Consider the following 15,087-nt stretch of genomic DNA (forward strand, 5'->3'; position numbering starts at 1 on the left):
CCTGGTGGCTCAGTGGTTAAGAATCCACCTGCCAATGCAGGGAACACGGGTTCGAGCCCTGGTCCGGGAAGATCCCACATGCCGTGGAGCAATTAAGCCCGTGCGCCACAACTACTGGGCCTGCGCCCTAGAGCCTGCAAGCCACAACTACTGAGCCCATGTGCCTAGAGCCTGTGCTCCGCAACAAGAGAAGCCACCGCAATGAGAAGCCCGCGCACCGCAACAAAGACTCAACACAGCCAAAAATTAAAAAAAATAAATAAATAAATTTTAAAAATAAAATAAAAAAATAATCATTGCTGAATGGGTGAAGTATGATACAAAAACACCTTTCTAAACAAAATGGGGGAAATGCAGTAGTGGACAGACCTAGATCTCAATTTAAATTGGGTCTAGACCTGAACTTTTATCCTACAGCAGACCCAGAGAAGTCCAAATAAAACCTGAGTAAATTCAATCTCCATTCAGCAAACCCAAGAAAAATTAGGTCGGCTTGTTCCAGGGTCCAACCCCCAGCACTAAGAATTTTTTCAAAACCTAATCCGGACTTGCTAGGCCTACTAGAGGCAAGAAAGGACCTAGTGAAGGCTTCCAAGTGCCCTGGGCCTAGAACTGCCTTAGATCTGGTCCCAGTGCCCTGCTATCACAGTGTAGAAGGAATGAGCCTTCAGTAGGAACAAATGACATTTCCCCAGTTCAGACCCCCGATGACCCTCAACTTCTAGTTTGAAGGATCAAAACAAATGAATCCAACTTTTTTTAAATAATAGTTCAAACTGAGGGGTGCTCTGTGCTGTGTCCTGTGCTTAATTCTTTAGTATTTTTTTTTCTCATTTAATCTTTACAATAACACTATGAGGTACTATCATCATCATCCCCATTTTACAATTTAGGAAACTAAATAAGACAAGGATAGGACTAAGTAATTTGTCCAAAATCACACAGGGAATTAAGTCATAGGTGGAGTTGGAATTTGAACCCAGATGATCTGATCCTAGAAACCATGCTCTTAACTAGACTTTTGCTAATTATATTTTTGAAGTTTTAGGGGGAAGAGGGGCAGGAACTCCTATTAACCAAAATATTTAGCAGGAAGAGGGAATAAATTAAATGTTCTGCTGAGCTGATTTTCTACTTCATTGAGAGCCATGATGAAAATATTTTTCATTTCAGTCTTTGTAGAAAATCTTTCCCATATACTTCTGTCAATTTTCCTTTCATACTAAGTACAACCTAACAAACTAATGGAACCCTTTTCCTGTGATGTTCTAGAAGTCAGCTGCAACATTCTGAGTATCAGTGATGATTACCACTGAGGACAGAAAACTGAGCTAAATATACACTAACTATAGACCATATTCCAGAAATGGGCTCTTTTAATAAATCTCTGATACCAGTTTACTTTCTTGGCATTTGGCTCTTCTCACAACTAGACAGTTAAAACAAAACAAAAAAAGAAAAAACTCTGGTAACTGAGGTCTGATCATTGGGTTCTTGTTAAAGTTGAACTGTGACATGAGTAGAGGAAAATAATATGTAGGTTAATCATTCGAAATTATCCATGTGTCCAAAGTGTGCTTTTCTGGAAAGAACTCAGAATTAATCCTACATTTTCTGAAAGAGAAAACTGGTTATTCAGACAGTTTTCTTTTCATCAAGTGAGTTCAATATCTTCACCTCAGTATTGTTCTAGTATTTGAACCATTTCAAAAAGGAATTTAAATTAATTATATCAGAAGGAAAATTTAATCTCTTAACAAAATCACAATTGCAGGAAGTTTTATTGTTTGGAGTTTGTTTTGGTTTCAAGTTTGGGTTTTTGGTTTTATTTTTCATTTAAGGATGATGTTGAATTAAGTCATCACAAGAATGCCTCATTTGTACTTGTTTGTGTGTTAGACATTTTAATACATATTGTCTCTAATTCAGAAATAGATTTAAGTCCCATTTAAACAAGAAGCAAACTAGAATCAGTTTAAATAACTTTCCCAAGGTCAAACAATTAGTTGGTGGCAGAAGAAATCTGACTTCAAAGCCTACAGTCTTTCCATTACATTGTTTCTATTACAAATTATCCATGAAGATACTGACATTGTTATAATCTAGACAGCAATTCATCTGCATCTATTTTCTCTTCAAATAAGGCTTTGTGATAACATAAAATTCTAATGCCTAAGAACACATTAAAGGTTAAAAAAAAAAACTGTCTTAAATCAAGCGACTTATTAAAGTTTCCTGCTGGGCAAAGCAAACTTATAGCGATAGCTTTTCTGAAGATTTCTTTTTTTAATGAAAGCCTTTGAGGAGACTGCATGTTTTCAATGTAACATAAAGAAGGAAATGCAAAATGTGTTGTGAAATAATACCAAAATAAATTCAAAGGCTAGAATATAATTTCCTAAAAGTTAAAAAAAAAAGTGTCCTAAGCATTTAAAACATGAGGTTCAGTTCCTGTCTTACGGAGCTCACATTCCACTTTCTATAGAGTCCAGCACAGTGCTGAACCTAAAGTGAGTGCTCGAAGAATAAGTGATTAAAGAACTCTAACCAAAACTTAGACGTATGATAATAAGACCTCGGTCATGTATACTCCTGGGGAAATGAGGTTTATGTGGCAGTGTTTGAGAAAGCTGAAGACCTACATTTTTCAGCATTGAAACTTTAACTTTTTGGTTGTAATTCCAAACTACATTATATAGCTCACTGCTTTTTTGAAAAGAATATTTTGAATAAAACATTTTCGTGATGACTGCAATGGACATTTATTTTGGCTGCCTAGCATCCATTCTCCCTTCCTCTGGTAAAAGCACCAGATTTTCCTCTGAGTAACTACCCTGCCCCATTCTCAGGCTAGAGAATCCAAGTGGCACTGAATAGGCCTCCCACATACATACTCCCTCATTGCCCAATCACCATCTGAGTCACCTACCCAAAACCATAATGACTGGTTCATAGATCAGTCTATGACCCAAACGAGGCCTATTACAATGGTCCTTGGGTTAATGGCTCAGAAAAACATAAAACACTCTTCTTCCACTTGGGTGACTAAATTGGTAGAATATAATCTTCAATTTGCTAGTAGCCATCTTTGCCATTATATAGGGAGCACTTGCCCAGAAATGAACCAAACACAGACAACAGAAAACCAAGAGATAAAGATATGACAAATCTATGAAAATATATGTAGAACACCTAGATCCAGCAAAACCCAAAGCCAGTTTTACCACTGCAACTTCTCAGTATTGAGAGCCAACAAATTCCCTTTTTTGCTCAAGCCAGATATCGTTGGGTTTCTGCCACTTACAACAAAGAGTCCTAATACAATGATTTAATGTCATCAGCATAATCAGTAACTGTGCTGATCAATATAATACAGAAGAATCCTCAGGGCAAACCAAAGCACATAGGGCATAAGCTAAGTGCTTTCCCATGAATAAAAGATTTAAGTTTGAATGCGTGGATTCTGAGAAATCTTCTTTGGCTAGTTACTTTTACTTACTTCCCATTTTTCAGCTGTGTTAAGACTGATAACAATTGTTGGACAGCAGAGTTCTACACAGATAGGAACTCTTGCCTTAAATAAAAATAACATCGTAATTTAAAATAACAGCTACTCTGGAATAAATCTAACAAAAATACATACAGGAACTATATGAGGGGAACTACAAAAAACTCTGATGAACAAAATCATAGAATTAAATAAATGGAGATATATTCCATGTTCACAGATCAGAAGACTCAATATTGTCAAGATGTCAGTTCTTCCCAACTTGATCTAAAGATTCAATACAAAAACGAACAAAATACCAGCAAGTTACTTTATGGATAGCAACAAACTAATTCTGAAGTTTACAGAGAAAGGCAAAAGGCCCAGAATAGCCAACACAATATGAAGGAAAAGAACAAAGTTCAAAGACTGACACTAACTGACTTCAAGACTGACCATAAAGCTATAGAAACCAACACAGGATGGCATTGGTGAAAGAATAGACAAATGGATCAATGGATCAACAGAGAGCCCAGAAATAGACCCACAGAAATTAGTCAACTGATCTTTGCCGAAGCAACAAAGGCAATACAACGGAGCAAAAATGGTCTCTTCAACAAACAGTGCTGGAACAGCTGGACATCCACACTCAAAATACTGAATCTAGACACAGACCTTTCTTACATCTCTCACAAAAATTCTCTCAAAATGGATCATGACCTAAATGTAAAACACAAAACTATAGAACTCCTAGAAGATAACATAGGAGAAAACCTACATGATCTTGGTTATGGTGATGACCACAAACATGACCCAAGAAAGAAATAATTGATAAGCCAGATTTCATTAAAATTAAAAACTTCTGCTCTGCCGAAGACAAAATATCTGGACAATGAGAAAACAAGCTATAGATTGGAAGAAAATATTTACAAAAGACACATTTGATAAAGGACTGTTATCCAAAATATACAATGAATTCTTAAAGCTCAAAAATAAGAAAACAAACAACCCAATTTTAAAAATGGGCCAAAGGTCTTAACAGAAACCCCCTCACCAAAGAAGATACACAGATGGTAAATAAACATATGAAAAGATGCTCCACATCGTATGTAATCAGGGAGATGCAAATCAAAACAATGTTATACTACCATATACCTATTAGAAAGCCAAAATCCAGAACACAGACAACACCAAGTGCTGATGAGGATATGAAGCAGCAGGAACTCTCATTCATTGCTGGTGGGAGTGTAAAAGGGTACAGCCACCTTGGAAGACAGTTTGGTGGTTTCTTACAAAACTGAACATACTCTCGCCATACAATCCAGCAATCAGGTTCCTTGGTATTTACCCAAAGGAGTTGCAAACTTATGTCCACATGAAAACCAGCACATGAATGTTTATTAGCAGCTTTATTCATAATTGCCAATACCTGGAAGCAACCAAGATGTCCTTTAGTAAGTAAATGGATACATAAACTGTGGCACATCCAGGCAATGGAATATTATTCAGCACTAAAAATAAATGAGGCATCAAGCCATGAAAAGACATGGAGGGACATTAAATGCATATGACTAAGTGAAAGAAACCCATCTGAAAAGGCTACATACAAGTATGATTCCAACTATATGACATTCTGGAAAAGGCAAAACTGGAGACAGTAAAAAGGTCAGTGGTTGGTGGGAAGGGGACAGTGTGTGGAGGGCAAGGGGGGCTAAACAGGTAGAGCACAGAATTTTTAGAGCAGTGAAAATACTCTGTATACTATAATGATGGATACATGTCATTATACATTCATCCAAACCCACAGAATATACAACACCAAGAGTGAACCATGACATAAACAACGGACTTTGGGTGATTATGACGTGTCAATGTAGGTTCATCAATTGTAACAAACATACCACTCTCGTGGGGAATGTTGATAATAGGGTAGGCTGTGCATGTGTGGGGCAGGCGTATACAGGAAATCTCTGTATCATCCTCTCAATTTTGCTGTGAACCTAAATCTTCTCTTAAAAAAATTAAATCTTTCAAAATAAATGATAAATAACAACAGCTCCCATTAATTAAGAACTTTCCATGTCCCACGCACTGTGCATTTTACTTTAATCCTTTCGACTGAATGAAGTAGGTACTATTAGGACCCCAATTTTATAGTTGAGAAAAATGAGGCTCTGAGATTGGCATTTTGTGGCAATTAAAAAAAAAAAAAATCAAACTCGCTGCTCGCACGGATTTTATTGTTTAGTGGGTCAATGAATTCCTACTCCACCTAGAGGGCCATAGCCCTAACAGGATGAACCACAGTTACAGCAAGAAGAACCACACTGTTGTGAATAAACCAAAAATTGTGAGGCGTCCCTATTTTGCAATTTAGACCCAGATGGCCCCTAAATCAGACACGTTAGAAACAGAAAGAAATTGGGACTCAGCTTCAAATAACTAAACATTAAGAAAATATATTGCTCACTTTTGGTTACTTTGTAAGAACCGCAATTCAAAGTCATTCTACATACCAATTTAGAGCATCAACACAGTGTAATAAAAAAACACAAGCTTTAAGCAAGGATATACAACTAAGGTAAAATTCAAAATGTGGTTTCAGTAGAAAAAAGCAACTTGAGAGGCATGCAGGAGGGCTTCAGAGATACAAAATGTTTTATTTCTTGAGTGGTAGGTGCATGCATTTATCTTTATTCTAAGTTGTGTCACAGTTTTCATAAACTTGTTTAAAGAATACAGTCATATTGAGTTCAAATCCCAACTCTGAACAAGTCACTTCCTATCTGTAAGTTTTAATCATTCAATACTTATTGAGGGTCTACTACGTGCCAAGTACTGTTGTATTCAATAGATGTTAGAATATACAGGTACAAGAAACAATTTCTGCTCTCATGGAACCCCACTTTTCTTACCTATGCAATTGAGATAATACTTCTTACTTCATTAGATGGTGGGCAAAAGCTTTATTACAATGAGCTCTCACTAGGCTCACCTCTAGTTTAAAGAAATAATCACTGTAACAATCCTAAGGTATAAGGCACACTGTAATTCTCAAAGCTACGCCTGACCTTTTAAAATCAGCTTAAAAAGTACAGTGAGATGAGGTTCCACACCTCTATCCCAAACAAGATATTTCCTAACTGGCATATCAGGTACTTAGAGTCAAGAGAAATTACAAAGATTTTTAAGTAATCTGTGTCTTTTGAGTGAGTGGTAATTCGTCCCTACTACACTACTACAAATCAGGATCCATACCTTAATACTCCATAAAGTGGATTCAATTTCACTGGAAAGTTCAGGAGAAGCAAAACAAAAGCTAAAGTAATCGTGCTGAATAAAAAAAAAAAAAAAAAAAAAAAACCCTAGAAGAAACTCTTGTACACAGGAAAAGACAAAAGCTCTAATTCAAAAGGTACATGCACCCCAATGTTCATAGCAGCACTATTTACAATAGCCAAGACATGGAGACAACCCAAGTGCCCATCAACAGACGACTGGTTTAGGAAGAAGTGGTATATATATATAGTAGAATACTACTCAGCCATAAAAAAAGAATGAAATATTGCCATTTGCAGCAACATGGATGGACCTAGAGAATATCATAGTAAGTCAAAGAAAGACGATATACAATATCACTTATATGTGGAATCTAAAAAATAGCACAAATGAATCTATATACAAAACAGAAACAGACTCGGATATAGAAAACAAACTTACGGTTACCAAAGGGAAAGAGGGAGGGGGAGGGATAAATTAGGAGTATGCAATTAACAGATACAAACTATTATATATAAAACAGATAAGCAATAAGGATTTACTATATGGCACAGGGACCTATATTCAATATCTTGTAATGATCTATAATGGAAAATAGTCTCAAAAAATATATATATTCAAATATATATATTCGTATAACTGAATCACTGCTATACACCTGAAACTAACACAATACTGTAAATCAACTATACTTCAATTTAAAAAAAAAAAAATGAAACCCTTGTACCTTTCATGAATGGTAACTGCCTCTCCCCTAATTTTCTCTATAAGCCTAATTTTTCTTCCCCTACATTATCTTATTTTTCTTACTGCATGCGCAGGTCATATTAGCCAGTTATTTTGGGGGAGATGCCACAGGAATGAAGTTAAAATCCTGTTTCTACCACTTGTGGTTGTCCAACTTGGACAATTGCATTAACCTCTTTGAGCCTCAGTTTCCTCAAAAATAAGACCCATCTTAGAGGGTTGTTCAAGGCTTAAAAGGAATACTAAAAGAAAAGTGACTGGGACATAATAAGGACTCAATAAAAGTTAGCTATTTTACCACCGTTCTTCAAAAGTTTGCTGTGATTTATTATCCTATTATTGAAAAGAAATAAGATGATAAAATTTTGTTAATACCTCTAAGAATATTTTAATCTGAGGTAAAACAACTCTCAAAAGGGCTTTTTTCCTCCTCCACTTCATCTTTAAAGAGAAAACATAAATTGTTTATTTTTCAAGTCAATTTTTAAAAGATATCTAATGATGTTGATCATACACTGATCACAGGCAAAGATCGCAGAACCTGAGTCCTATAAAATGAAAGCTTAAATGCAGAGCAACAAATCAGGCTCTCAATACCTTAAGTTGGCCAAGACTCAGTTTTCTTCATGAAATTGCTAATACAGAAATGTGAACAGATACTTAACAGAGATTTTAAAGCCAGGTGGTTTTTTGTTGTTGTTTTTTTTAAGGTTACTACTCAACTCCGAGGTAGCTGAAAAAACTCAGTTAACCAAAGCACCATGTCTTAAGCGTTCTTTTCACACGGTACTCACAAGAGTTTCTTAACTTGACTACTTTTTTTAAAAGTGGCCATTGGACTAAGGTATTAAACACACTGGGAGGAGAGCAGACACAGAAGGAGGCTGGTCTGGGGAACAGCCTTGAGAACCTGATGCTGCCACTCCCAGTGCAAAGTGGCTGCCCAAGAGTGCCTGCAGCAGGCTCAGAGATGCCAGCTGTAACAAGACACTTGTATTTGAAATGCATTCCAGAGTTTCAGCATGCCAGTACCATCTGATCATTGGACTGGGCAAGCTCATCCCTCTTGCAAGAGCACCCTCTTTCGAGACCTTCAGTCAGACGGGCTGAACTCAGCTCTGGGAGCTTTCACAACTGGAGGTGACTGTATTCATTTTCTGGTGGGTTCTTGAACAAATACATAAATTGGAGTACACAAAATGAAACTGGCAAAAAAAAAGAAAGCACTAAAAAAGTAAGAACAAGATAAATCAAAGATCTACTCAAAATGATCCTACTTCTTTTTAAAACATTAAACTCACGTACCTAAATAACAAGATTATACACAAAAGATGTTCACTGGCATTATTTACAACAGAAGAACCCTGGAAACAATCTAAAGATGTAATTACGAGTAAATACAGCACATAAACATGATGTCATAATTTATAGCAACGAAAATGATCTTTACAAAGCTATATTAATAATTATAGGAAAAGTTTAATGATTTGAGGGAGAACAAACAAGGAAAACACACACATGTAGCAGAAGTTGGGGGGAAAAGTTTATATATTTACACACACACACATACACACACAAAAGAAGGCTACAAGGAAATAAATCAAAACATTAACAGTAGGGCTTCCCTGGTGGCGCAGTGGTTGAGAATCTGCCTGCCAATGCAGGGGAACACGGGTTCGAGCCCTGGTCTGGGAAGATCCCACATGCCGCGGAGCAACTAGGCCCGTGAGCCACAACTACTGAGCCTGCGCGTCTGGAGCTTGTGCTCCGCAACAAGAGAGGCCATGACAGTGAGAGGCCTGCGCACCACGATGAAATGTGGCCCCCACTTGCCGCAACTAGAGAAAGCCCTCACACAGAAACGAAGACCCAACACAGCCATAAATAAATTAATTAATTAAAAAAAAAAACATTAACAGTAGTTATTACTGAGTAATAATTTTTCTCTTCTTTATAATTTTTAAAAATTTCTAAAAATTTATACATAGTCAAAAACTAGTAAGAAAACAAGCTACTAAAAATTTAAACATGAATATGGGCTTCCCTGGTGGCTCAGTGGTTAAGAATCCACCTGCCATTGCAGGGCACATGGGTTCGAGCCCTGGTCCAGGAAGATCCCACATGCCGCAGAGCAACTAAGCCCGTGCGCCACAACTACTGAGCCTGCACTCTAGAGCCCGCGAGCCGCAACTACTGAGCCCATGTGCCACAACTACTGAAGCCCGCGCACCTAGAGCCCGTGCTCTGCAACAAGAGAAGCCACCGCAATGAGAAGCCCGCGCACCACAACGAAGAGTAGCCCCCGCTCACCTCAATTAGAGAAAGCCCACGGGAAGCAATGAAGACCCAACACAGCCAAAAAATAAATAAATAAAATAAATTTTAAAAAAAAATTTAAAGATGAATAGAAAAAAATACACACCAGGGATAATCTGCCAATATGTACTCAAATAATTGGAAAATTTTTAGTATATTTTTTTTTATTTACAATGAGAACATAATATACCACAGTATAAGAAAAAAATCATAAGAATGAAACTCTCACAGAAATTTATAGAACAAAATGTATACTAAATCCTCCAATTAAAGACCCATAAAGTAGTTTCAGTGCTTTCTAACCCACCTTCTCACAGCAGGGAATTAAGCCCTCTGGGTGATGCAAACAAACTTCAAAGAGAAGATTATGCCCAGACACTAGTACTGTATAGCATAAGGTTTGTATTTAAGTTTGCTCAGATATTTTGGCAGAGATCAGAGATGCAGATCCAATGAACAAAGACTAATTTTAAGACACATTCTTTGCAATCATCTAAATGGCAAAATGGTATCAGAAAAAGGCAGATATAGTAAGTTGTATTAAAAAAAAAAGGTTGTAGAAGTAGACAAAAGTTACCTAAAATCAAATACTAAGTGACAGCTTATTCACTGGTATTAGCAACTAGGAAATCTTACGAATTCCCAAAGAAAGTAAGCAGCACCATGAGTTCAGTTTGTGTACCCAAATTTTATTTGCACAATCTTTGGAAGATGTCCCACTCAGTGCCACAGGTCTGGATGCAATATCTAAGTAGAACGGACAGAATACATGTCCCTTCCATGGATGTCATGGAATGCTTTCAGAGCAAAGAACACGAGAGTTGACAATACCTTCACTAGTTCAGACATTAAAAGTAATCGATGGGAAAAAGAACTGTCTTTAACGTCTAGTAGTATTTCTTACCAGCCTTTCTCACATTTGTCATCCTTTCATTGTGAGGTAATTTTTTAGGTATTATTTAGAAGCACCTGACCATTTTATAAAAACACATTTTATGTAGAGGAATAGCATATCTTAGTAATTGGTTTTATTTAGTTTCCCAATTTTTAAAAATCATGGATAAGGAATCAAATTTAAGTTTAGCTTTTCTGGATATTAATCATCTAATAGAAAATTAAAATCCTTGATATATTAAAGAATGTGAAAGACAAAACTATAAATTTCTCAGAAGAAAATATAGGATAATAGCTTCATATCTGTAGTGTAGGAAAACATTGATAAACTGTAGATATGAAAATCAAGAAGTTTTGACCAAAGATACCAGAAAGAGAGGGAAAGACAAACCATAGAGTAGGAGACAATATCTACAACACACTTGACCAGATAATTAATAGTAGCAGGACAAACAATTTCTTATAAATCAACAAGGAAAAGATAGAAAACAATTAAAAAATGAGTAAGCCTTGAACAGGCACTTTAAAAAGAAAGGTATTCACGAGGTCAATAAGCGTATGAAAAGGTGCTCAATCTCATTAGTCACCAGGAAAATGCAAATAAAAACAACAAGGAGATACTACCACACAACTATCAGGTTGGCCAAACCCAACAAATTTAATTGTATTAAGGACTAATGAAGATGTTGAACAATAAAGACTATCAAACACTGCTGGAGGGAGTGTAGACAAGCACAATCAACTTTGAAAAAGAGTTTAGCATCATCCAGTAATCAAATATGGTACATATCCTATGTAAAAGTATGTTTACATGCTCCGGGATTTATGTATAAAGATCACAGCAGCATTGCTTGTAATAGCCAAAAACTGCAAACAACTTCAAGTGCTTTAACTGTAGAATGAATAAACTGTGATATAATCTTAAAGTGTATTACACTGCAATGAAAATAAATGACACACAACAACACAGAGGACCCTTACAGACTTGAGCAAACAAGCAGCAAAACTACATACAGAATAATTCTATAAAATTCAGAAACAGGCACTACTAAATAAAATTTTTCAAGGAACTATACTTATGTGGTAAAACTACAAAGAAAAACAAAGAAATGAGTATCATAAAAGTCAGGATAGTAGTTACCTCTGGAGAAGGGGAGTGGAGGGACTTCTGGGGCACTGGCCAGCCCCACCTCTAACATTTACAGGGCCTTGGCAAGAGTACAAACAGAGGCCCACAAACCATATGTCTAAATATTTACAAGATATGAAATAAGCTAACAAACTATTAAATAAAATACATTCCATCCTCCTATCATAACTACTTGGAAGGCCAGATTCACACTGAAAATTCTTGGATTCCTTAGAGTTCCATGTAGAAACATGGTTCAGGGAAAACTGGCCCCTGGCCCACTGTCCATCTCCCCCTTTTCCATCCCACACTGCCAGGAACCTCACACACAGGGATGCAGTCACCTCTACTCACAAGCCCAAGCTCCATCGCATACCCTACTCCCCACAAACAGATACCCTTAGGCCACCCCTTGGGCCTAGGGGTGTGTACACCAGTAGCCAGTCTACCCTCAGAAGGACAAACCCTAGGGAAGACTCACACAGACTGTGGGAATAAGCCTGGGGCCATTGGGTCAAGAAATTCTTAGATCCTAGGTATTCAAAGTTTGTCTAGGATGGAAGGTTTTGGGCTCTAAATGAGCATGTCCCATAGGCCCCACAGACTCCTTGCCTGAAAGGGGCACTTCAGAAGAGGGCCAAAGCAGGGCCCTCTAAAGTATAGGGCTAGGGCAGGGGTCTTCTTGCCAGGACCAGAATTTCCTTAGAACCAGGCAATATTATTTGTCTTAACCTGAATAGCAGTAACATGGGTACTCACTTTATAATTATTAAACTGTACACAAAAGTTTTATGCACATTTTTCCACAAATAATGGGATGGACATCATGTCCCTGCTGATATGATACACTGAGAAGGATACAATATCACGTTTGAAATACTCCCACACAAAATCCATAACCTAATCTAATCATGAGGATACAATCAGATTCAAACCCAGGGACTTTCTACAAAACAAGAGACCTAATTTCTTCAAAAACATTTCATAAAGGGTTTAAAAAAAAACAAGGTTGCAAAACTGTTCCAGACTGAAAAAAACTAAGCAGATGTGAAAACTAAATGGATTACATGATCCTGAATTCTGCATCAGAGGCGAAAGTGCTATAAAGGATATTATTGGGACAACTGATTAAACATGGACAAATGACATTAACTTTCTTATTTTGGTAACTGTATTGGAGTTATTTAAGAAAATGCCCTTACTCTTAGGAGATATATCCTGAAGTATTTAGGGTTGAAGGGTCACAATGTCTGCAACTTATTCTCAAAAGGTTCAGCAAAAAATACACACAGTAATAAAGCAAATGTGGCAAAATAGTAACAATTGATGAATCTAAGGAAAGGGGGGTATGCACTTAACTATTCTTGTAACTTTTATCTTTTAAAATATTTTCAAAATTTAAAGTTTTTAAAAAAGTAAACTAAAGGGTTAAACAAGAAAAGAGTTGTCTACAGGGAGAGGAATTAGATGACTGAAAGAAGAGGATAAGGTAAAGACTTTTCATTTTGTTCCTTTTTCTTATTTGTACTCATCAAACTTTGTTCACATTCCCCAAGAAAATTCATTTTAACTTTGGGGGAAAAAATCCTACAGCACTGAAAGGGGGAACATTAGCAACTGTAGAAATAAAAGCTTTTGTCCTTAAATCTGTCAAATCACAGCCGTCACCAACTGGTTACTCTGACGAGTCAGCTCACAGAGGTACTGCTGCACGAACACACCTAGTATCAGCTACTTCCCTTCCCAATCCAATGGTTTGCACAATTAGAGGCATAACTTAAGATGAATATTAACATTCTACTTCTAGAATGACCATAAGTTTATAACATGTTTCACAGCCTTCATGAAATAATCCAGAAAGTGGAGCTCACGCAATTCTCACTTTTGATATTGAGAAATGCATTCATTTTAACAAATATTGGTGACATTGTGCAAAGCCCTGCAGATGACATGGAGAGATGTGTACAACATGGTCACTGCCCTCAAGAAGGCAACTTAGCAGAGTGAAGAGGACTTGAACCTAAAACCCTGGCTATTCCACACAGTAGCTGTATAATCTTGGTAAGTTATTTGACCTCTCAGATTCTGTTTTCTCATAGGCATAATGTTGATACCATCCAACTATCTTTAAGGGTTGTACTGTAAGGACTGACTATGTATGTCAAGCATGTAGGACAACAGAACAACAGATACTCAATAAAAGGTAACTATTTTATGAGTATTACAATCTAATTAAAATAACGAAGTAGAAAATATGTCCAAGGTTTGTATAGCCAATTACGGGCATAACTACCATTGGAATCCTGATTACTCCAAGTTTCTAATCCAAATAAATTCATTCTCCATAAACACCAAATAATATATGCAACTGTTGGTGTGTGGACTGAGAGTTGCTCCCTAACATACCTTTGGCAAATGCATCACTCTCTTAGGCACCAGCAAAAAGAACACTAGGTCAGAAGGTTATTTTTACTCATTAACCAAGAAGGATTTTAGGTCAAGAAGTGATTTACTCAGCCTGCACAAGATACTCTAACCTTATCCAAGACCCTGTTGTTCAGGAATACATGTCCAAATTAGTCCAAAAGCTAAAGCCAGAGGAGGTGTTTCCTTCAACTAATTTCCAACCTTTTTTTAACCAGCTGACAAAATTTACTGAACTAAATCCATTTCAAACATCTCCTTCCAGTTTAGTGGCAGAGATTTCCCTTTATATTATTTTGTAACCTAATTCTAAACCTTCCTTATTAGCAAGGTGACAATATTTCATACTAAATAGTTGACTTCCAGGCATCTCCGAAAGATACAAACCAAAACCCAATGATTACAATGAATAAAGCCGTATTTCAAGGCTGTTATAGTAAAACTCTTAATTTAAATTGTTCACTGCAATTATTCTCCATTCCCTAGGATGATGTGGGCACAGATAAAAGGGAAAGACACTTAAACATACTTAAAGATAAGTAACAGTTTAGAATATTCACATATTATCCGATATGCATGGCTAGCTCATACAATAAACAAACACGCCATATCATAATGGAACATGCAAATACCTGAAACAGTGCCACCTGTCCTAGGATAGGCCACTTCAACATACACTTCAAACATGGTCTCTGGGTTTTGCCTATAAAAGAAACAGATTGTGATTACTGACAAGTATTGAGGGAGCATGGTATAGAATATGCAGGCTGTGGTATAGGGCAGACCTTGATTAAAGTCATTAGCTCCACAA

The 15,087-nt window shown here is 36.8% G+C and overlaps 1 protein-coding gene across 8 annotated transcripts in view; it reads right to left on the reverse strand.

Moving 5' to 3' along the window:
- Positions 1 to 15,087, reverse strand: part of DENND1A (DENN domain containing 1A) — a 534,065-nt gene that overhangs the window by 474,259 nt on the left and 44,719 nt on the right. For all 8 annotated transcript variants that reach the window (XM_059925586.1, XM_059925584.1, XM_059925585.1 and 5 more), the window contains exon 2: positions 14,909 to 14,979. In XM_059925586.1, the coding sequence (XP_059781569.1) occupies positions 14,909 to 14,979 (71 nt within the window). The remainder of the gene's footprint in view (positions 1 to 14,908; positions 14,980 to 15,087) is intronic.

Source organism: Balaenoptera ricei, chromosome 6 (assembly GCF_028023285.1).
Source record: "Balaenoptera ricei isolate mBalRic1 chromosome 6, mBalRic1.hap2, whole genome shotgun sequence".
Taxonomy (NCBI): Eukaryota; Metazoa; Chordata; class Mammalia; order Artiodactyla; family Balaenopteridae; genus Balaenoptera; species Balaenoptera ricei.